This window comes from Doryrhamphus excisus, linkage group LG9 (assembly GCF_037039965.1).
Source record: "Doryrhamphus excisus strain RoL-2023G ecotype Guam linkage group LG9, RoL_Dexc_Guam_v1.1, whole genome shotgun sequence".
In the NCBI taxonomy this organism is placed as follows: Eukaryota; Metazoa; Chordata; class Actinopteri; order Syngnathiformes; family Syngnathidae; genus Doryrhamphus; species Doryrhamphus excisus.
In genome coordinates this window covers 7,953,824-7,977,927 of record NC_136365.1, presented here as the reverse complement: position 1 = coordinate 7,977,927, position 24,104 = coordinate 7,953,824, and the positions used below count along the sequence as shown (strand labels likewise).

At 40.2% G+C, this 24,104-nt stretch overlaps 1 protein-coding gene across 2 annotated transcripts; it reads right to left on the bottom strand.

Annotated features, from left to right (window-relative positions):
• Positions 1–1,125: 1,125 nt before the first annotated feature.
• evi5l (ecotropic viral integration site 5 like) lies at positions 1,126–22,662 on the bottom strand. Of its 2 annotated transcripts, XM_058048232.2 has the most exons (20): positions 22,314–22,662; positions 14,663–15,039; positions 14,118–14,307; positions 13,383–13,607; positions 12,928–13,002; positions 12,515–12,640; positions 12,266–12,409; positions 12,107–12,196; positions 11,317–11,414; positions 11,142–11,202; positions 10,891–10,944; positions 10,412–10,444; positions 9,369–9,509; positions 8,587–8,703; positions 8,244–8,384; positions 7,984–8,160; positions 7,579–7,725; positions 7,313–7,408; positions 6,654–6,749; positions 1,126–4,006 (listed from the first exon to the last, which is right to left on the bottom strand). In XM_058048232.2, the coding sequence occupies exons 2-20, from the start codon at positions 14,902–14,904 to the stop codon at positions 3,698–3,700; spliced, it is 2,562 nt and encodes an 853-aa protein (XP_057904215.2). In that variant the 5' UTR covers positions 14,905–15,039; positions 22,314–22,662; the 3' UTR covers positions 1,126–3,697. The 2 variants fall into 2 exon arrangements, with proteins under 2 accessions (XP_057904215.2, XP_057904374.2); XM_058048391.2 differs by lacking the exon at positions 10,412–10,444.
• Between the last annotated feature and the right edge of the window lie 1,442 nt (positions 22,663–24,104).

The window sequence follows — 24,104 nt, the reverse complement described above, 5'->3', positions numbered from 1 at the left end:
AGAGATGGGTGAGGGCCGAGGGTGGAATTGAACCCTGGTCTCCTAGCTGTGAGGTCTGCGCGCTAACCACTAGACCGCCGTGCCGGCCTATAATACATTTATTTTTTCCAATTTTTCCAATATAATTACGATTTACCAGTCTCATGAAGGTTGCTAAAATCTTGCAAGAGTTGCTAATAGGAGAGTTAGGAATTCCAACAACAGGAACAAAAAGCTTCAATAATATTAACATGCGGCAAAGACTGCAAAGTAACATTAACAGTACCATGAGCGCGGATGCTGGGGCTAACACAACATTGTGTCCTGGCTGGTCCACCCACTATTACAGACAGCTTACAGTCACCTCTCCTTTTTACCACACAATGTACCATCAACACAATGATTAAGTTTCTATTTTCAGCTCACAATTGCACATAGTTACTTTAACCCTAACAAGCCACAACCAGACCTTGCAAAAGGTGCAATGTCAAAGTTTTATTTTATATCATTCATAGGACACACAACACTGAAATGCCATTTTTTAAAATAATCATCCATCATAATAGAGTTGATATAACTTTTTAGTTGTAGTAAATGTATTTGACAAGTACATCAGGTGAAATGCAAGTTTTTTTTTTTTACACCACATGGTTAAGTATGGGTGCCATCACATCAGTCTGTGCTAAATGGACTTGATCAGCACAATTCTTGCTACAAAAGGGGGAGGGACAAAGGAGGTACATATAGTTAGGTTTATGGCACTGTATGGGTTGATGGCAGTGCTTGAAATGATAAAAAAGCAAGTATCTCCCAAAATAATGTACAAAATGCTTTGTCACAGTACTGTAGTTGTAATTAGTGTTTAGGTCAGAGCACCGTCACTTGAGGGCAGATATGAAATAGCATTTATAAGTGGGAAAATTGTCAAATGTCAAGGCAAGTCAGACTCACTCATGTCTTCTCATGTCTTTGTGCAACACACACTGACTTACAATATGGTTGCATTTGTACCAGGTCACCAAAACACTTCAAAACAACCTCAGATTCCAGACCAGAAATTGAGCAGTATACAGTTTCACTCAAAATAATTTAAACCTCATTGTAGACTTTCACTAAATCCCCAATTTATTACAATTTAGGTTGTAAATCAGTTTTAATAGTTTTTTTTTTTGTTGGGTTTATTTAACTACAGTACTGTAAAATTAAGACTAGAATTGCAAATAAATACAACTGACAATGAGAGTTCAACATTTGAGAGCAACTGTCCATACAAAATAAAAGATTTGGGGAGGATTTTGCATGCTGGTATAAGCATTTTTAAGTTTGAGGATGCTCCAATTTCTCAGTATTCATGTAACAACAAAAATCACAGTCTCCATAGTCTAGTTAGCAATAAGAAACAGAAGGAACTTGAGTGAAACTTCATTGCAACATGATTGTAGTGCAGAGTTGGGACATCCAGCCATCACCGCTAAAAGGCTGTTACTTGCAACAATGCGCTTGGCAACATCCTCTTTAACTCTTCTTTCATGTTTTTTATTTGCTTATTATTATTTTTGCTCTGTACTACAAGTGGATGGATAATAATATAGAAAGAGGAAACAATTACAGTAGCGGAAATTAATCCATTACATTAGCATCAACTTTCTGTCTTTAGTGCAAAAGTCATAGAACATACAAAACAATAGTTTTCTTCAGTGTTGACTCAGAAGTCTAACTTGAAATCTTGTGATATTTCACCATTCTTCACACACTCAACAACCTCTGAAGTAATATTTGATATGTCAATACAGAATGTCACCGAGACTGCTGCGACTGTTAGCATCATTACCACACAAATCCGTTTGTGTGCGCTCACACAGTGTGGTTTCAGCTGGCTGAACGCTCACATAACATGAATTTATACACTCAGAAGACTCACATAAAAGATAGCTTGACATTTTAGAGGGGGAAAAAAAACGTCCATTTACCTTTATTCTAAAGCAGTAGCCTGTTAGCTTTGCCTTTTGCTTACCTGAGTCCATGTCCCGCTAGTTAGCTTTGACTGCTAACATCATGTTAATGCTGCAATGTCTTGGAATTAGTATTACTATAATGACCACCAATACTACTACTATAATATTTCATGATGTGTTAACTATTGCGGTAACTTTACTGACGTGGTGCTGGGTAAAATGATAAAAACCATGTTTCAGTATGCTAACTGCTATCTAGCCAAGTAACCATATTTGGTAAACAAGTTAAAAAGATGACATGAATGAAAAGATATAAATAAATATCAAGTGCCCTATAAATGGTTTAACGTTCATTACCACAGAAGTAAGACACTTTCCAAAAGCTTGGGTGGAAACAGCCCTGTCATCTCCTTGGTGGCGGCCATGTTTTTTAACCAATATTGCTCAAATGTTAAACAGTCAGTCCCCTAAAAGATGCGTACATAATTTTGTGATGATTTGAAATCATCCTAAAGTTAAGGTGTCTTGTAGGGTGCATTGAGCTGTATGAGAAATTTCAAGTCAAACTATGAAGTTTAATAACAGCGCCACCATGTGGTGTGTTGGTCAGAAAAATAATAGCACAGGCAACACAATAGGGGTGCATGTTTAGCCAAATTTTCACCAGTTAGTTTACGCATGTTCTTTTGGCTGCACTAAAAATGTAGTTAAATTGTCCGTAGGTGTGAATGTGAGTGTGAATGGTCGTTTGTCTAGATGTGCCCTGCGATTGGTTGGTGACCAGTCCAGGCCCAAAGTCAGCTGGATAGCCACGCATTCACCCGGGGACAAGCAAACTAGACAGCAAACTAGTTAGGACTGAATCATAACAGCATCATTGCTGGTTGCAACCAAGTAAACAACAAACCTGGAACACTTAATACTGAATTTTTTATGTATTTTTCCCCCATCATCTAGCAAAGTTGTTGCACTTCAGGGTATTTGTTTGCATTTCAAATATTATCAGTAGATGCGGTGGACTGGAGCATATTTGATACAATTTTGACACAAAACACACACATTCCAACGCAAATACACACAAGGTGACAGACGCCAAAGACGGTAATCAGTGACATGTCAGTATGTAGTAAATGAGTGTATAGATAAACCATAGCAGCATGTTTAGTGTTATACCGAGCGTCACAGTAAACAGGCAGCAGTTACGGCGGCTCTGGGTTGGCACACAAGGTGGGCTTGGGAGGAAGGTTTCATACTGATATTAAAAAAAAACATATCAAAATAAATTACATAACATACAAATTACTTTAAAATACAAAAAAAAAAGATTTGGCAACTTTTTTTTGAATATGTTTGCACTTTGAACGCCTTGTGTGTGTGTTGTGAAACATGTTGAAATGGTTATGAGAACAAGATGTACGTATTTGGTGATATTCCACTGGATGTGTTCTTCTGCTCCCCAGGTCTCTTCCAATTAGCATGGATGGGCTCCGTGGATGTCTGATAGACCTTTAGTGGTGAAGGCAGGGAGGACGTGGAAAATAACATGTCCGACAGTGGATCCCAATCTGGAATGAGAGTTATAGAAGGGCTGTACTTTTTGTTTGCCATGGTCAACAGATTTAGGACAAGTGGTCCATCTTGAGCAGCAAGTCCAGTTTCAGCCCATTTTGTGTCTTGAGTTAGATATGTACTATATAGAACAATTTCTGAGGTGCAAAAGGAGCAGGTCTGTCCGTGTCAGTGAACTCCTCTTTCTCCAGGCCTTAATTCTCCATCGCCTTGGCACACACCATGCTGCCGTACAGCTGCTGAGGGTCGGGTGCTATCCGCTCCTCTGCCTCGCTGTCTGTGCTACCTTCACTATCCAGGCGGGGGGACGAGTGACACGGGCCCGCTATGGCTGGGTAAAGGGCATTAGCCGGGAGCGGGCTGTGGAGGAGGTCGTCGTCTGAGCTTAGGTAGTCCCCTTCTGCTGAGGCAGGGCTGGCCAGGCAGAGATCTTGATAGTTGGTGCCTCCTGTAGTGAGCCTGGAGCTGGGTGCCCCCGCCTTCTGCCCACGCAACTGCCTGATCTGGAAACATAAGTAACGTTCCATCGTTCAGACAGGGATGGACCTCAGGGCATCAAACTGGCAACTGGACTGTTGAGGTTTTTTAAAATACGTTTCATCTCTGATCTGAGCAGGCTTCATCAGTTCATGCTCAAAAAAACTAGGTGGGACATCTCTAGTCCTGTTTAGTAGATGATTTATACATTATGAGCAGATGATTAGAGGACATAGGGTTGAAGCAACAGGCTAAAAGGCTGTGTGAGGGGCCATTCAGTATTTTTTGGACACCAAACTCCTATATGCTTTCTTTGGAAGACTAGGCAAAGACTGTGTAAGACGTCTCTAGTCTGACGAGTTAGGACACGGCTAACTCAAGTGCAAAGTCCTACTCCTATATTGTGAGACTAGCATGAACTGATCGGACTAGACAAGACTGCTATAGTCATACCTAGTCTGACTAGAGCCGTCCTATCTAGTATTTGAGCATGATACATGATACATTTGAGCATGATCCTATATAATCAGACTGGACTAGACATGGTAGCTCTAATCTTATCTAGTCAGACTAGAGCTGTCATATCTAGTCCGAGAGGACTTCAACGGTTCATACTCAAAAGAATAGGTAGGACTTGGTTAGGTCCCACTAAAAGTCAGAGTCCTACATAGACTACAGCTGTTCTACCTAGTTTTAAGTAAATAACAGACAATTGTAGAACTAGTATGTTTTTATATCTGGTGAACTTTAAATGCCCCCTTTCCACTGCACAGAAGTAGCTCTTTGGTTTGTGTTTTTCCTACAACAACACAAGACAGCTTCAGCACTTGCAGTAAACTACAAAAAAATCATAAACAATGAAGATAGCATGTATTTACTTCTCTCTAGCGAACATGTATCCAGGAGGAGACTGAGGGCAGCAAGAAAGTGGAGACTTGAGTATAATAATGCAGCATCCAGAGTTAAAGAACGGCAACAAAAGGATAAACTAATATTAACATGGAAGAGAAAAGGGCATTTTATGGGACGCAAAAAACGTGATGGGCGGTCTTTAAGCATCATAATCCCTACACTGTGTGTGTGTGTGTGTGAGGTGAAAGGAAAACAAAATAAAGTCAAACACCTGCTTAAAATGACAAATTTCTTTCTCACCGTATCAGCGATCTCCATATGACTCAACCTTTAGATGATGCTTGGAGCGCTACGCTGAGATTTTTCTACATGGTTTGTCGCTTATTCATCTGTACTGGTTTCACTCTGCATTATAAAACCATTGCTTTGATGAAAAAGGTGGTAGGGGCAGAAAGCGGAGCCTCACCCCCCCCATCAGCCCTCAGTTAAGAGTTCTTGTCACGCACTGGCGCTCTTTGAATGAGCAAGAGAAGATCAGACCTTCAGTTCATGAACCAATATACGCGTCTTTATAAACATAACAATGCTCAGGTTTGATTGACGCCACCAGTGGGGTATTCATTTAACCATATACTTATTGCTATGGTTGTAGTTCGCAAGTGGTATCATAATGATAATTTAATATTTTGGGTACAGGACACAATCTTAAGAGTCGTACAACCGACTGTTCTCCAAGCATTATTAAAGTTCCCTTTGACTTCAACGATAACAAACGTTTTTAAAAAGGAAGTTAAAGGGGTCTTTCATTTTCTTTGTGGGTGGAAGTGGTATTTGCTGTGAGGCTGCACAAGTGCACGTACAAGACTTTTGTGGGCGGGGGGCTAGCAAGGCTGCCGAGTAGCTTGTGTGCATGTACGTGTCGTGACAACAATGCCTGCAGCATAAAGTACAATGCAATGAGGGGAATGTTAACATGACCACATCATCACATCACCACCCTATTCAATTACGGTCTCTTATAAAATTGTTAATTTGATTAAAAATATATAATACAATACAGAGATGGATATTGTGGTTGTAGTAGCATTCTTCTTCTTTTCTCAACAATTGGCTAAAACTTCATCCACAGTCCCTCTTTAAAGTGAACAAGTACAATTTTGTGGATGTATTCCTTTTTGTGCATGATTGTGTTGCTCCCCGGCATGGTGTTTGCTAAGTTTGTGACCTGTAACCTGTTGGTTACCTGTTTATCTTGAAGCTTTGCTTTTTAGGTGTTGTGCTACTCTGAGTGAGCCTTCCTTTGGGTGAATAAAGAACTTTAACTGCACTATGTCCTTGCATTCTGGGTAATACTTCACAACACCGTAGTGGAACATAACATATGACCTGTTAAGCATGTATTAAATACAAATAGAACAAATGGTCACCTATAACTCGCACTGCAACCTGAAAAACAACTTCATTGAGATACTGATATACCTCACTATACCTATACTAGTATATATCATTTTTTTCAATGACCCATCTGTCACTTTTAAAAATAAAAAGAGGCCATTGAGCCCAGATGTTTGCCTGCACGTGGGTTCGAATGAAGAGGAAAAAAATGACATGACACTGGAAGAAAACCAATATGTGCAGAGATGTGACAAATAAGGTGGTGAAGCTGTGTCCTGTGTGACACCTACATATTGCACAGATTACTTTTTGGCACATTATGATGACATTTTGAAAAAAATTATAATTACTCTCACCACTTGGTCTCAACTAAAGGGTGAAACTTGTGTGTGTGTTTTTATGTTTGTGTGTGTGTGTGTGTCGAACCTCATTTTTGAGCTCAGTGATCTGGTCCCTGAGCCGGTTGATATACTGTCTGGAGTCAGAGTGGTTCAGCTGGCCCTGGATCAGCCCTTCTTCCTTCTGAAATGTGCACACACACACACACACACGTGATCATCGATAAGTCTGAATTATTCTTCTGTGTTTGTCATTATGTCATCATGCCAACGTCTTGATCCAATTATAGCTCTTCGCCGGGGTTGAGTGTGTGATGTGCAACTCTCTGGCCAAAACACCAGGGGAGGTGTTTTCCACAGAGTCAACACAGTTAACAACCACAACTCTCTTTGACCTATTTGTTGTTAGCTTAGAACAAGGAAATTAATTAATTTACAAATTAATTGTTGCCACTGGTAAGTGTCCATATGTGTTGATTGCAAATGTTGATCTGAAATCAGAGGAGAAGGCATTCATAAAGTGGGCTTTACACCCTCTAAATGAGATGTATACACGCATGATATAGTGTAAAAAAGATGACCAATCACAGCCTTTATGGTCAGAGGTGAGATTTTTTTTGGAAGTGTACGTTAAGTTAAACAAAGGGACATGAGTGTAGTGTATACTGGCACCTTGACGCAGGACCGTAATACAGCCTTTATGGTCAATGCCCAACACACACAACAAACATACACACACTGACTTGCCTGTATCTCGAGCTCTGCTATCTTTTGCCTGAGCTCAGCCATGGCAGCCATGCTGTCTGCTTCCCTCAGGCGCACCGCCATCACCTCCTCTTTACTCTGTGAAACAGAAAAATGTGAGATGGCGACATCTTCTCATCACCACATTCCTCCTTGATTGCTGTTCATCCATTCTATTCTCTGCATCAGCCATGATTACAAACATCTCCACCTCACTCTCGCCTCCCTCATTCTACCACCACACTCCCTTTCTTCCTCTCCGTCCACACCTTGCAATCCCACTCGGCCTGCTTCCGTTTCATCTCATTGAGCTGGGCCTGAACAGCTTTATTCTGATTGGACAGCATCTGGAGTCGATCCTGGAGGGCGGAACGCTCCTGCTCATGGCGGCCGATCTGTTTGTTGTGGATCTGATTCTAGAAGAGAGGAAGTCGTGCCAAAGTGATGTATTGGTTAAGTATTTAGCTTTTCCAGTCTGTTATTCACGAGGTTGATCATGCTTCACTGCAACTACGTGCTACTGAAGTCAGACACTCCACTAATAATACAGTATATACCTGGCATAAAAGGTTGTATTTGTAACTATTTCTTCTTTCATCTCAGACCAATATTGCACATACAGTAAGTATGTTCCTGATACAATGCTACTGTATAAATTGTACAGTATGTCTGACCTGGCTCTCCAGCTGAACAGCTTTCAGTTTGACTTCTCGAAGCTCAGCCTGGGCTTGTGCCTCCCTCAGTCGGACGGTCATCAGTTTGTCTTGCAGCTCATTCATTGCGTTCTTCTTTGGTGATTCCTTCCAGTGGCTGCCACCGCCACCTGTGCTGCCGCTGCGGGACATGTGATGCTGCAAAGACAAGTTAATAAAATCACCTTTGCGGCACATGTCTGGATAGTAAGAGGAAAGAGACTGGTGTGTGTGTGTGTTACCTGCCAGCGCTGATTGAGCTCAGTGACGGAGTCCTGCATCTCTCTGAAAGAGCGCAGTGTCTCCAGCTCCCTCAGTTTCATCTGCTTCACCTCTTCCTGCAGAGCCGCCATGTTGTCTTCATCAGGTAAACAGCTGCTTCTCTGGATTGGGGGAAAAACATTTCATTACAGCATATATTAAACATTTAAAAATTAACATCACAATGAATCCTCGGCATGCTTACACCTACAACATACAAGCTTGACGACTTCAATTATAACTGAAGGCTCCCCTGAAGGGTCTATTTTGAACTGTGGCTGCTGAATTTAAATGAGTATACTGCTAGACTCGGTGCAGGCTCACCTTCTCCAGATCGAGCACCTTGTCCTGCATTTCCTTCAGTGCTCCGAGCAGCTCGGCCTCACGCAGCTTGGACTGCTCCAGTTGCGTCTGCAGACCGCTCACAAACTGCTCTGTGTACTGAACGAACATTGCAGCACACTGTGAGACATTGACTGGATACAATGCAATATCAATGTGATCGGTGTACACATGCCCGTTTCAAGAGTGGCGCAAATGCTCACTCATTACACATCATCCTGTTCCCGCAGCACGGCAAACAACGAAAGGTCCTCCTGTGCTACATTGTGCCTGCATGCTTCCAAATCTCTATTGAAGTGGCACTCTTCCCGAAATGTGCGGGATGGTACAGGGGTTTAGACTGAAAGACATGGCTGACATGCTTGTGCTGGATTATGCAGCTGATTGGTGGAGGGGGTCGCTGTTTTCCAAAAGCAAGTATCGGCTCGATGTCGATACCATCCTTTTTCCTGATATCGGCTGATAATGATCTGTGGCCGATCGATCGGAGCAGCATCTAACAAATTACTGCATATGTTCTTAACAGCATTAGACCGCAGATGCAGGATAATGACTTGAGGGGCTTTCAACTCCTGCTCAGCTTAATATGTTGAACATATGTGTTGATGTTATTTAAAAATATATTTTTTTTCCACACGACAAAGACCCATGCAGGAAGCCAACTTTGTTACAATGATTGCCCCACTAAAGGATAATACACAAAAGGATGTTTTAAACGTATTGTTTGCAAGCAACAGATGAACATCCTTGTCTCTTGACTTTACCTTTTGTTGCTGTAGCTCTCTGATGGTGTCCTGCGCTTTCTCCAGGCTCTCGCTGGCTGTGCTACACTGCTGCCTCACCACTGCCAGCTCACGCTTGATTATGTAGTTCTCCTCCGCTTCCTGTGCCCTGGTCACTTGACCCTGGAATAGGACACCAAGAGCAGGATGGGAGTCAGCTCTCAAATGTGATATTTAAGCATATACATTATACAGTATGACAATGTGGGGAAAGAAAATGTGTCATCATGCTAATAGGTAATTTAGTAGTAGGATGACGGCTGTTTCGGCCTTGAGGCAGTGGTATACACATTTACAACAGGAGTGGGTGGAGTTTGGACACCCCTGCCTTAAAGGATGGCTAAATTTATTTATTTATTTTCTTAGCTTTCTTTGAGAGGGCTGCATCAGGAGGCACCACTTACAATGAAATACAGTGGAACCAACAAATTAAAAAACACATAAATTTATAAAATTTGGACACTGACCGAAAAATTTCGGTACAAATGGAGTGGACTCCTAAACCTTAGCGGCACAGCAGCTATTGTTAGGGTTATATTGTTTTGTTTCACACATTAGGCAATTAACTTCTATTTATACTTCGATGACAGTTTGGAATATTAACTGTACAATATATAAAGATTTAATGAAGGCAACAGATCATTTCTATTTTCATAATTTCTGATGGGAAAGATTGCCAACATCCCTGAATAGATTGTCAGTCTTCAGATTTGAGGACAATCATGAATAAGTTTTTATGAGAAGCCTCTAAATTACTTGTGGTACATCAACTTTGGGGTAATAACATAGTAATGTGTTTACATGCCACATGCAGGATCTTATATTAGAATGTCCATTGTGAATAGACAAAGCATGCACTTGCAGTCAACATAGCAGGTTTGTGGAGTGAACAGTTTTACATTAAACATGTATTTTATTCATGCATGTCGAAGGTGAAATTTAATAGGAGCGAGCAGACAAAAGGGAGATTGTAGTTTAGGAGAGGACAGTGAAGTCAGCAGGAGCATGGTTTAGAAGTACTCTACCTGTATGAGTCTATCTGCCAGAGCAGCACTCTCCTACAGCGTAATGAAGGAACGAAACAAGAGGTTGACAAGAGAACACAGATGAAAAAAAGTGAAAGGCAACGGGATCCCAGGAAGAGAAGAGACAAGAAATGTAGGAAAAAAAGAAGACGGGATAAGGACCAATTCCATTGAAACATATGTAGGATATGTATGATAAGGAAGAAAAAAAGGCAGCAGTGAGATCACTCAGAAAATAGGACGAAAAAGAAAAAAACTGTCTGTAACATGATACAGTTTATATACCAAAATCTAAGTGTTGAACTACCCCATTGTCTTATTTAGCAACATAGCAAGGGTAAAATACTGTCAGTATGATGCTATGCCATTTCTGTAAAATAAGTGTGAATAGTAAAGGTGAGGCTGGTGAGTGCCTATATTGTGGTTCAATGTATTTAATATGGATGTAATACAGTGTCACCCTCAGGTCCATCTCTTACCTTCTCTAAGGTCTCAATCCGCTGTTTCAGCAGACGGTTTTCTGTGCGTAACCTCTGAAAAAAAGCGCAGATAGTTACAGAGCTGTATATGTAACCGATACTGACTTAAGAACAACAGCATGACATTGGTTATGTTTGTTTTTTTCATATGATTTCATCTTTAAATGCTACAACAATTGCCCATCCATCAATTTACTACCACACAAATAATAAATGACCAATTATTAACCTTCCTTTAAACAGACACATACCTTGATCTCAATTTGCTCCTCCATTTCTTTGTTTTTGATGGTGGTATATTCTTTCTCAAGCCTGGTGAAAACAGACAAGAATGTGTGATTTTTGCATCCCGTATTCAAATGAAATAATTAAAAACAATTTGGCTCGTTTGATGCCAGAGGCTACGAGATAATGAGAGCCCCTTACTTTTTCATTCTCTTGGGGTTGTATTTGATCTGGTAGGCCCTGAGGATCAGCTTGTCTGGGCAGCTGTCAAACTGGTGGGGGATCACCTTCTGGAAATGCTTGAAGACATGGACAACATGATGGGATTAGTGAGGCTGCAAAGATGCTCCCTCAGATTGAACGCACTCCATACAGACTCTATAAACAACAATTTGGAGCTGCTGCAATAGTCCCTGATAAACTGTAATGATTCAAAGAAAACACATATGGTACTTTACATACTGCAAATATTACCTGGTCGCCAGCCAGTCACAGGACACATAAATAGAACATTTCTAAATTTAAAAGTGAATTTGCATTTGTTGAAAGAGTATTTTTGCATCAAAAGATGAGGACTCTAATAACGTTAAAATCTCAGAAACAGGTTTTCTATGCTCTTCTACTTAATTCTATTTAGTGGAAATTCACTTATCACAGTCGGGTGTGGAACCAATAACCACGATAAATGAGGGATTACTATAAAAATACATACAGTAGAGAATTTAACATGTGCTGCCATAAGTTAAAGTGGGCTGGTGGTTGTTTTTTTTAGCAACACCTAGAGGCTGCAATAATTTGAAAAGAGTTGTGACAAAGTCATGCAAACAAAATGAATGATAAAGAGCTTTTTGACCCATTTAATGAAGAAAAATGTATAATTATTGTTGATGTATGAATAATTTTCATCTTAACAGGAAGTATTCAGACGTGTGATAGCTAAATATATAATACTATGTACATAAACCTAATATCTGCATCAGTGGCTGCTTACTTGCGACATGCCCTCCATGTCCAGCTGAATGAGGTCTGTCTGGTTGTATTGCAGGATGGCCATGCCCACACGGAAGATGATCTCCAAGCCCTGTAGAAAGTGTTTATTTATTCACCAAACATTAGCAAAGACCAGTTTAAGATGTTCAAATTGTCCTACCTCGTACATAAAAATATCAAATATACGTGTGGCAACAGGCAGAGGGAGGAAGGTGAGGAACAAGGTGAGGAACCAGGATGACGCATACATGGATGTATGAAAACTCTGGGACCGGAAATGGACGTTAAGCTCTGGAAGTTGCTCCTGAAATGAAAAGAAATATATATATATTTTTTTTAAAGCAACAAAAACGGATGTAACATTGCTGCCTCCTTGTGGATGAAATCCAATCATTGCTTCCCCCAGTACCTGCAGCAGATATTCAAACTGGTAGATGCAGAGGCCCAGTTCGGCCATGCTGGGTTTGAAGAGCTCTCGGAGACGGTATTCCTGCATCAGACGCACAAAGACGCAAAACGCCTCCTCTTCAGGCATCTGGGGGAGAAGGTGAGAGGAGAATTCCCTCATTATTACAACAACAACAACAAAATCGGGTATGTCCACTATGCTGATTGTTACTTCACAGTCAATCCCATTACTTGACTCAAAATATGTAGCATGTATTATAACAAATAATTACTACATTGAAAGTGGAAACTCTGGTTGAATTCCAAGTTTTTTCCCCAACAGGAACTATAGGAACCTGAACTGGATGCTCCATTGCAATTGTTTTTGTCATAATTATCTCTTTTGAGTGGGACCAATTCCCATGGTGACTTTACCTGCATAAGTAGCAGACCAACAATGAATGCACTGCCTTGGCAGTAGCCCACCTCTCGATCCACAAGGGAGTACGCCTAAAAAAAAAATAATAATAAACACACACACAAATGACTTTTACAATACATTGTCCATTTTAAGAGCATCTCGGCTGACAAATTGCAAATTATCATGTTACGTATTTCAGTTATAGTTTTATCAGGACGCATTTATGAATGGAAAAAAAAATTGTCCACACATTTTTAAACAGGAAATTATTGTATTTTTGCTGAGATTAGCAAAATCAAATTTGTGTACATTATGTTATCCTCTCACAGCATACATGCTCAGTCACTAATAACCATCTTTTGATAAATGACCTTACCCACTGCTGAAGGCAGGCATGTGTGGAAACAAAGACCTTTGCAGTAAGGGACAGCAGTCTCCCCTTTTCAGAAATGTCAAACACGCTCCTCACCTTCATGACGTTGAAGAGGACCTCCTGGCCCAAGCTGTCCTGACCTTTGAAGAACTCATGCTCAGGGTAGGTGCGTGCAATGTCTCTGCGGATGAGCTTCTCGCAAGGGGATGACATCTTCAGTAGTTCTGAATACTGATTTTTCACCGGCATGTCCGTGGCATTGCCCAGCAGCTGCCACACAATGGCACGGAAGTGATGGGGAATGCCCTTCCTAATTAACTCCTGGAGGACACAGATCAACCGAAATAAATACAATGTGTCTTCATTAAGGAATATAATACACGACACTCATTTCATTAGGTACGGCTGCACAATCCAATCCACCTTGCCTTCCCTGGGGGTTTCTCTTTTGCACAGAAAGGCAAAAGAGCAGTGTGCAGTTACATTTATTATCCTGGGTACTATCTAGCACATCACATTTGTTCCATTAGAATGATGCATGCTGTATCTCCCCAAGATGATGATCATGTTAGCAAGGCAATGCAAATCACTCAATTTGTGGAGGAGGGACATGTTTGTTCGGCAAGGCACTTGGAAAATCAATAAGACTTCCAAGAAAGACTAATTCCACCTATGGGTGGGTGGGGGAGGAATCACTCAGAAAATATTTTTTTAATGAAAGTCACACAGCAAAATGCTACTGATAACAAAACGGAAGGTCAAAGTTGCAATACACGTCATGTCTTTGTTACAAGACAAATGTTTCTGTACTGACAGCTGACTGCAACCCACCTTGAGGAGTTTGTCCTTTTTGCGTCTCCACTCCTCCCACTCGTTGACGATACGACCCCAAAGGATCCAGGTGTCCTCCTCCAAGTGGGACAGATTGGAGGAGGCGGAGGAACTAGACACCAGCGAAGAGCCGCTGTTGCGTCGTGAGCCTGTCATGGAGCGCATGGACTTGGAGTCAGCCTCCAGTAACCTTGTAGAAGTACAAGAAGAGAGTTTGTAAGTCCTACATTGCGTATAACAAACTATCTCCACCACGACCACGTCTTCATTGACATTTGTTTGTTAGTGAGCAGACACAAAAGTGTACAAAGGACTATTAAGGCTACAATAAAATAGTGAAAACAGTGTATTTGAAAAACAGTGTACCTTGACAAGACTGTTAGCTTACCCCTTAAAAGAACTTTGTACATATCTTGTTCCACTTGTGTTAACTTTGCATAAATGTGTAATTTCCCATACTGACAAAAGGGTTGTTTGTAGGTTATGTGTAGTATTTACAGTACATCGTTCTTTGGACTGCTACTATAGACTCTTATTTGTGTCACCTGTTCTGCTCCTCCAGTTTGGCTAGCAGCTCCAGTTCATCTGGACTGAGGTTCTCCGAGTCTGCCGGTGACATTGCTGGCGCTGACAGCACTGCATCATGGGAAGAGGAGTCTGGGCTGAGGACTGGGCTCCCAGTCGACAGCGGATCTGGATCTAAACCGGGAGGAGAAGAGGGGCACTCTAGGTGTGAAGGAACCCCACTGGAGCCCTCTCGGTCTGGGCTGATGCTGGGTATAGACATGGTGATCGGGAAGGAGAGCAAGTGGCTCTTCTTGTTTCAGTGTGCTCTCTCCTTCCTCCTTCCTCAGCAAGCCTGGATGTTAACCGACTGTCACCTGGCTGACCAAGGAGCCGATGGGATCAGAGGTCTTCAAACCTGTGAGGAATGAGGGGAAAAAAAAAACAAAACAAATTGTACACATGATGTATATATTCTGGAGGTGTTACTAACCATGGATTATTGAAAAAAAAATCATAATTTAATGACATCAGGGCCATGCCCTTTCATGGTTTGGATTTTTTTTTTCATAAATAAGTAATTTTTTAGAGTAATGGGGGGGGGGGGGGTGCAGCAGAGGGTGTTGTCAAGTTAATTCACTCACATTTTCAGTTTTTTCCCCACTTGTGCTGTGGCTGTTTTTTTTTTTAGTTTCCTCTTTAGTTTCCTCTACATTATATCTTTAGAATGTGCCGTGGGTCCATAATAAAAAACACACAGGGTTGTATTATTTAGCGGAACTCAATAAAACATCTTCATTCTGTTCCACCTTTAACCACAAATGCAGAAGAAGAGATGTGGCATCTGAAAGAACAACATTAATCGTAAAATAATTTTTGAGACTTGAAAAAACTAAATGAGACCGAGCCTTCAGTAAAGGATGGAGGCGGTGTTAAAATATGGAACAATAACTACTGTATATTCTTTTAATTGAGTATGATTATTTGTTTGGAGAAACAAACATTTAAAAACCTCAGTGGATATGATTATAAAAAGGCATTAGTACAAATTTGGACCGCCCTCTGAAATGAAAATCTAAACCAAATGATCAGGAAACACCCCTGGCCATGAATAAATACAATATATCACCTTGAATAAACAGTACATAAATAATTCCTTTACATTACGCTGCTCAGAGGTCTTTTTTCATACAATGGAAATATGACGTGTTGAATGAAAAACAGACACTAGTGATCGAACTGAAACTGAGAGGCCTCCAATGATGCATCCATGACGTCATGCAAATGATGTCATCATGACTCAGCACACACTTTTTTAGTCCATGCGGCCATTTTTTCTCGAGTTATATCACACTGCACCGGTAAAACAACTTTCTAAAAAATTTGCTTTGGATAGACCTCATAATGAATTAAAACAAAACTGCGATAAGGAGTTAAGTAATGTAGGTTAAGAGAACGCTGAGCGATTTAAATGGCTGCCAACCAATGTAATCTCACTTCACTGTTAACTGTCAAGAGGTTTACATCACAGTTTCCATGAGTGGTTAGATACATTTTAAAATGAACTTGTCAGTGTTTGCGTTCCACTCTCGACTGCTTAGATCGAGTCATTTAGGGCGTTGACAAGGCATTTGTGCCTTAAGTGCAACATTCATCTGGATAATGTTAATGTCGAGTTGACTGCTCTATACTTTTTCCATTATTGTATCCATTTTTGCAGATGGATAGACTGAAAAGGCTTCTTTAAAAAAGGACCCATGTGATCATTTCACACATTCCAGAGAAAAACCATCATTCCTGCTTGACTTGAGTGAGATCAGTGGTGGAACATCAACTTAACAACTATAAAAGTCCAAATAAAGAGCACAACACACAATAGGTCGATAAAAAACATTAAAAACAAGGGCTTCAGGGGTGTGCAATAAACAGCGACTGAACAAACTGCTTGGAAAGCCAAACAAATTGAAGGTTGCTCAGTATTGCAGAACAAATTGTGTTCAACCACAATTACATATAGTATGTTAAGATCCATTTGGGTTGAGTGTACTTGCCCATTATTTGACACAACCAACCATATGACATGGACGCACACAACAAAGCAAGTAGAGCAGGAGATCAGCCCGCGAGGAGAGGAGCATGACAACAGTGCAAACATGGAAAATAGTGCAAGGGAAGAAACAAGGGGGCCATTCAGGCGCTGCACCCAGACTAATCAAAAGAACCATTAACAAGCCAATGAGAGCAATCACATTTGTATTTATAAACGTATTCACAGAGAGCTTCCAAGATATATGAATGTTTCAGGAGTTAGTCATCTCATTATTGACATATTCATGTTTGGCTATTTCAGCGTCATAAATTAGACCTGCTGCAGGTGCATTAACTCATCCAGATCACTGAGGCAGAACTCCAGCTCATAACTCAAAGGATGTTATGCTGACATGAACAACAACGTGCTCCAAACAGTGAACAGATTGTACCTTTAAACAGTAGTCCACCAAATACATATATTATAGATATACAAATGGACTGCACGAAGAAAACAGTCTGCTTTGTCAGAGAGGAGGGTGTGGCACTTCAGAGATGTCTCAGCAACAACAAGGACTGTTCAGTGTTGGGGCCAAACTGTCAAATGAGTAAATCATGCATGGCTGCAGGAGAGTGATACGCCTCATACACATCATCATCAGGAAGGGCACTGTGAAGGCCTCTGACATAGCAAGGCAGCACAGACTTTAAGGATGGCTCTGCTTTCGACTGCAGTGTGACTAATGTTAAACAAACACACCCAAAATCAATTGAATTGTGTTTATATTGTGTCTTGACATGTGACTCCATAAATGATTCACCCACATACTGTACTATAAGGGTGGCTTGCTGTGCCTTATTATGCAGTAAACTCTATTGACCCGAATGTAAGACAATCCTGAATACAAGACAGCTGCTCCTTTTTAAGGTAAGACAAAATCAAAGACAACAATGACGTTTTTTCTGAAAATCACATCAGTGAAATAAGCTTTTTTTTTTTTTTTTAATTGTTGAACAGTTGGGTGATGACTCTTCTTCACTGACCATCATCATGATCATCAGAATTACCCAACCTCTAATGCCACCTTGACACTTTTGCCCAACATCGTCCCGCAATGCTCCGTGTCAATGAGCGTCATTTAAACAGCGGTCACAAGCCACCGTGCATGTTCCTTTGTCAGTGCGTTATGTGCTTGTTGGCAGCAGAGGGCATGCACATCACATCATGTACCTGTAGCCTTGACACAGCCTGCAGGCAGCATAAGTTCCTCTTTACCCAAATACAGACTGAGGCAGTACTTACCACCTATGGAATCCCAGATTTTGCCATGTTTTGCACATAGTCAGCATAGACTTGAAAGTGGGTTGTGAAGACTAGTTTCACGGTTTGTGTTCTGCCTAAGCATAAGTTACACACTTGGGGACTGAAAAAAAAAATCACTATATTAAGGTTTTTGCCCCTGGACCTTATTCTTTTTGAAGCAGAATCATGTTTTAGAATGAAAGAAAATTTAATTGTGATGCAATGTTGTGTCACTGTGTATAACAATTAAGTTACCAAAAAAATTTAATAAAAGATATGACCTTAAAAGATGGCCACCCCATCCCATCTCGCTCCCTGCATCTTGGCTGAAGGTCGCTCCACCGGTGTAGTCATCCATGGTGGCACCTAATGTGTTATGTGTCAAACCCATGTTGTTCTGACTCATGCTATTGACATATGGGCTGCTTATTTCCACACCCACTGTGTCTGGCATTGCTCAAAGTGTCCCTTTATTCAAGGGGATGTGATTTTTTTTTTTTCGTGTCTTTGCTGCTTTCACACAGTCCTTCACCATTTGTAAAAGCCATTGCAGAATCAACAGGCTTCTCTAATGCAGATGTTCAAAAGGAGCAGTGGAACATGTGGACCTAGTCTTTGCAGCATCTGATTATGTACTGTAACTAGTGTGTTGTCTACACTCAATGTAAAAACCACCCCATGTGGCTCATGCATCACATATCAACTCCAAGAACACCCACTAGCGTCTTTACTCTACTGATTTCTGTTGCTGCACTGAGGCTAGTTAAGCAAAACAAACATTGGGATGTTTCCTACACTTTGGTACATAAACTTTCTGAGCAGGTTTATAATGACTAATGTTTTTTCCTGTGCTGAATTCAGTTAGCATCACTCTCCTGATAATAGGTTTCCTTGAGTGCTGCTGTGAGAGGAAATTGTCTGGAAATAGCTGTGCAAAGCCATCAATTACTTTACAAGTCTTGTTTAGAGTGTTTAAGTGCTAATGCCGATACGCTTATTTATTACCTTGAAAATCTTGACAAAGCAAATTGAAACATTCGTATATCACATCATGACCCATGTGAAGCATGAAGGATTATTGGCAGCTCTAAATTAGACGACACTACAATAAATGATAGGCAGTTTGAACTAAACTACAGTCTAATCTACAGTACTTCTATATGTCTTAATATGGTTGCAGAGGGTGTTTATTTACTCAACTGTAGAGAGTACTAGATTGAACAGATACATAAAACTATAAAATAAATAATATTCGACAAAAATATATAATTCAATAATAGTATATAATAACTTTTTACATTTGGAGACTCCAAATTGTCCATAGGTATAAAATGTGAGTGTGAATGGTTATATTAGATATATATTATTATTATATTATTATATTATATATTAGATATATTAGATAATTCTTGTTTAATAATTTTTGTTTTAGCAGCTTCAGCATACACAAACACTTTCCCTCAAAACTCCACCGTAAATAGCTGCTTTACAGATGCCATGTCTATTGTGCAGAATGTATTGTATGTGTGTTGTGGTAAAGACGTCCAAAAGGGAGACATGGTGGTATTACCCAAGTAATTAAAATCAAATAAGGAGGCATTGCATTTGAGATATAGAGGTTGTTTGCTTATGTGGATGACACCCCTGCTGATTACCTGGGGTATGGTCTATTAGAACAGAGTTGTATTTCTTTTTAATGTTGATACTCTACTGGAGAATGTAACAGTCGTCAGAGTGTGTACTCAAAACTTTAAATTCCATGTCTAAAGCATACTACTTTGTTTTGTTAATCATACTCCCGATGAGTGAATCCTCAACTTAAACTGCTTTAAACACTAAACCGGTACTATGAGCTACAATTGACCCTTTTCTTATAATGCTTTGTATAATAATATACACTAAATGCATTGCCATTTTTTCCTGTGTTACACTGACCCTTTGAACCTGTAGTGGTGCCAGTAAAAACTAATTAAATTGGTACTGAAACATGTGAAAGCATGGAAACGAAGCTATTATTTACATTCATAATGGGTTCAAACAAGGTTCTCACAAAGCATTGACAATGGGCACATTTATATTTCTGCCTAATTATTAGGGCATGGTTTGCATATTGGTAAGAATCCAAGAAGCATCAGCACACCCCACAATTGAGTCAGTGTGGAACTTACTGGGCTGGTCAGATCCAGTTACAAATCTGCAGCCTATAGAAGAACAATACCATAGAGTAGAAGAACACTAATGTAGAGAGAAGAGCTGCAGCAGGCAGGACATCACATTGTTCTCTGGGGGCAGCAAGGGAGATGAAATCCAACCTAGTGCACTGGCCTGGTCAAAGACCAAAACACTGAAACCTGCCACCCAGCCCTGGTGGATCACACTTGGGAAAGTTGGGTGGCTGCATTTTGATTGTGGTTTGCATCGTTAATGGATGTAGATATAAAATAAAAATCCACTGAAGGGATGGCCAAGTCATGTCTAGTTTGGCACCCTGCACGATTGAGCTTGACACTCTTGCTCTACATAAAACACATGAAGGATGTAAAATACAATAACAACAACACTAAATATGAGAATTAAAACAGAAATAAACTAAAATAACAAAAAAATGCTACACTGCGTAGTTATCACTATCGCTTTCATAGGAGCAGATCCCTTGAAATGCTCAATACTGCAGCAACCTGGCAGTTAAAAATATAGTGCAAATTTTTTGACATGAAGTTGTATGACATCCCCCATCAGCAGTGTAGCACATCAACAGTAACTTACCCCCACTTGGTCGGATTTCAGTGCCGAATGTAATTCTAGTTAGTTGATGGGGTCACAAGTAAAGAGTTTGGCTTCTCAAAATAATATGCATTCAAAAATGATTCCTCGATTATAAAATAAATAAATAAATCAGACCTCACAAACACACTTAGTTCAACTCTTTGGTGTATCCACTTGGCACTGCGTCCATACTATCAGATCAAGAGGACTCCAAGTTAAAACAAGCAAAAGAAAACATCACCAGAAATTGAGAATGAGCTATTTGTTAACCTTGGTGCTGAAAAGTGTGACGTACCTTTACTTGTTGAGAGGATTTCACAGAAATCAAAACAATAACAAACAAAATAACAAGATCACCAGAAAGTGAGAATGAGCTATTTGTTAACCTTGGCGCCGAGACGTGTGACATGCTTTTGCTTGTTGAGAAGATTTCAAAAGATACGCCTGAAAGTCGACTCATTGTATCGCTGACACAGCAAAGTACTCATAATGTAATCACTGGGGACTTTCAAGGCAAGATTGATCAACAGACTGATCAACACTTGGGTGAGCCCCTACATATTGTAGTATGATGAGTCCGTTATTTATTTAACAGGATTCAAATTCCTTGTTTGTGTAAGAAAACTAAATCTAAATTAATAAATCTGATTTTGATTCATTCATCTGTTTTTTTTCTATGCCACTTATCCTCACTAAATAAATCTGATCTGACTCATCCAGAGTCAGGCAAGTTCACACTTGCTGGCAGGCGGAACAAGATCCATCTCTCAGGGTGCATTCACACTGGTCATTTGTGGTCCACTTGAAAAAGTACAGAGTCAGTTGAACTGGAAAGGAAGGTCCCTAGAATGTATGTGACTCGTATTTACATTTTTGGTTCTGACGAGAGTACCGAACTACATGTATGAACACACCCTTATTGAACAACATGTTTGCCAATAAAGCATGAACTGCATAATCAGTCAGGCTGCACAAACAATACACCACCCTGTCTTCCTACCAAACAGCTACTACTAAAGCCAAGTGAGCCTAAGAACACATTTTTACATGATAGGGTTCTCCTATTCAGCACAACATGAAAATGGCAGCTCATCTTTCACATCAGAGCTGGCCTCCTATCTAGTAAGGCTGTCTGAAAAACAGGCCTACATGCATGCTTTGCAGTCAACTGACAGTAGAGCTGGAACTAACATCTGTGAGGATGAATGTCATCTCCTCTTGTAGGGGAGTAAAGACACTGTATACCGGCTTCCCACAACAGCGTGGTTGTGTAACAACAGCGTGGAATGAGGACAACACAACATGGACATGGCACGCGACAACAGTCTCCAGCTATTATGCATAAACGGTCTATTCTAATAAAATGGAAGCGTCTGATTTCAGAGGCTGTACGACAGAATATAATACATAAATACATGGACAATGCGCATAATTAAAGGGCTGCTGGATAGTCGTAGGTCTTGTTGCTATGTGGGCCTGTGCAGTTTACAAGCACCGAATTGCGATGAACCATCAAGGTGGTCTAGCGACATCTGTGTCGCCTAGCTATAGCTAAATAAATAAATAAATACTAATAAAATGCAACAAATGCTTACCAGGGGTGCTTTTCCATATCGGGGCGGTGCAGTCCCAGTCCCACGACAACAGTCTAAAATGTCAACCATAGCCATCTTATCGGCTAATTAAAACCTTAATAGACCACCGAGGAGGACACACATACGGACAACGTCCAGCGCAGTGCCATCCCTCTTCACTCTGCCAGCTCCAACAGCTGCCGAATTAAAGAGAAAATGAATGTATTTTTGTTTTTTTTGTATGTTTCTTATCACTAACAAAATAGGCAAGAAAACCGCCATGTAGCGGCCAATTCAATGGGAAAACGGCGTAAACGGCAGAATCAATGACAAGGAAATCATTCAGAATGGCTCGTGGTTTTGCAGGCTCGAAGATGGGTGAGCCAATCACTATTCAGAATGATATTTGATTGACACGCCATCGGCCTATTGCCTGTTGAAAATATAGCCTCCAAGGCGGGCTCATCCGGAACAACGACCATGATAGCCAATCACAGTCGATATTCATTATAATGAAAGGCGGGGTTTGCAGGTGTTGCAGATAGTGAGATAGATAGATATTTAGATCGTTGGAAAGACACATTTCTAGTTTGCAAATGAATATCATTACAAAATTATGTTGCAAATACTGTACAATATTGGCAAGTATATGTGCAGTTAAAAAAAGAACCAACACAAGATATGTGTTTTATAAATAGCCTGTGCTCCACTTGGTTACGATGGCCCCATGACAGTAAATGAAAAGGTCATGAAACATACACTGCGAGGTCAATGTCAAACATCTATGAATCAGTTAAAGATGTTTTAAATCGTATGCAATCCATTCCACTGTCATATGAAGATACAATTATATTTCGACTCAGATAACGTTCTACCGATGTTGTTTGTACCTCATAAATGAATCTTCGTTATGTTTATTTTTAAGTATCTTGACCTGTCAGGCCCTTTAAATGACCCGATGTTGTCACCAAGTGGACATATTAGATACTACACATTCCCTGATCAATGTTTGATTTTAACGTATGAAGTAAAAAGCGAATACAAATTTCAGCAAAAATAAATACTTACTATTTTGGAATGTGTGAAAATCATTTCCGGGATATGTATGTTTGGAGCGAGCAGCACACAATATACACTGTATATAAATATATATATTGATGTTTGTTTTGTATTGCAGTTATTAACTTCCTTCGCGGATTATAGCAATGTAACACGTGAAATTTAAAACGCGACTGGGCGTTTTTTGATGGGTTTAAATGCATCCGGAATGTGTGCTGAGGGCATTCGGAAATACACTCCTGTAAATTTGGGTATCGACTAGATACCAAGGCCAGATAATGGCCACTAATTAATAATATATACTCTAGTTTAATTGTATCAATAATGGAATCATATACCAAAACATTTTTGTAAAGATAAACAGAAGCGAACTAGAAATATTGATCATATTGGTACCTTGGTGCCGACTGAGCATCCACTTCCGTAGTACAGCCTGCGCGAGTTTGGCCGCCATCATGGTGAGCAGAATCAAGAATCGTTGGCTTGAAAACATATACTTGGGACACTGCTCAGCCGTTAATTACTCTATTAGATGACGTAAAAGACCAAATTTGTCATTTTTCAAGTTCCCCAAAAACAAATACAGGTACGTGTCATAAAAATGTTGTAGATTTACAACACTGGTTATTGTAAATAGTCAGGACATTGGACAAGATTTAAAGCGCTTTAAGCTAATTACTTTCTCTGAGTGATTAGTTGAATAAATGTTAAGTCAGCGATGATGGTGATTTACATTATAATCTATCAAATGTA

Excerpts from the sequence above, each read along its gene's own strand:
- evi5l (XM_058048232.2), bottom strand. The coding sequence starts at position 14,904 with ATGTCTATACCCAGCATCAGCCCAGACCGAGAGGGCTCCAGTGGGGTT. Across the intron at positions 11,415-12,106 it reads ACATGGAGGGCATGTCGCAA|CATTTCCAGAAGGTGATCCC; the intron begins GTAAGCAGCCAC and ends CATGTCTTCAAG. Across the intron at positions 7,409-7,578 it reads AGGCCGAGTGGGATTGCAAG|AGTAAAGAGGAGGTGATGGC; the intron begins GTGTGGACGGAG and ends TCTGTTTCACAG.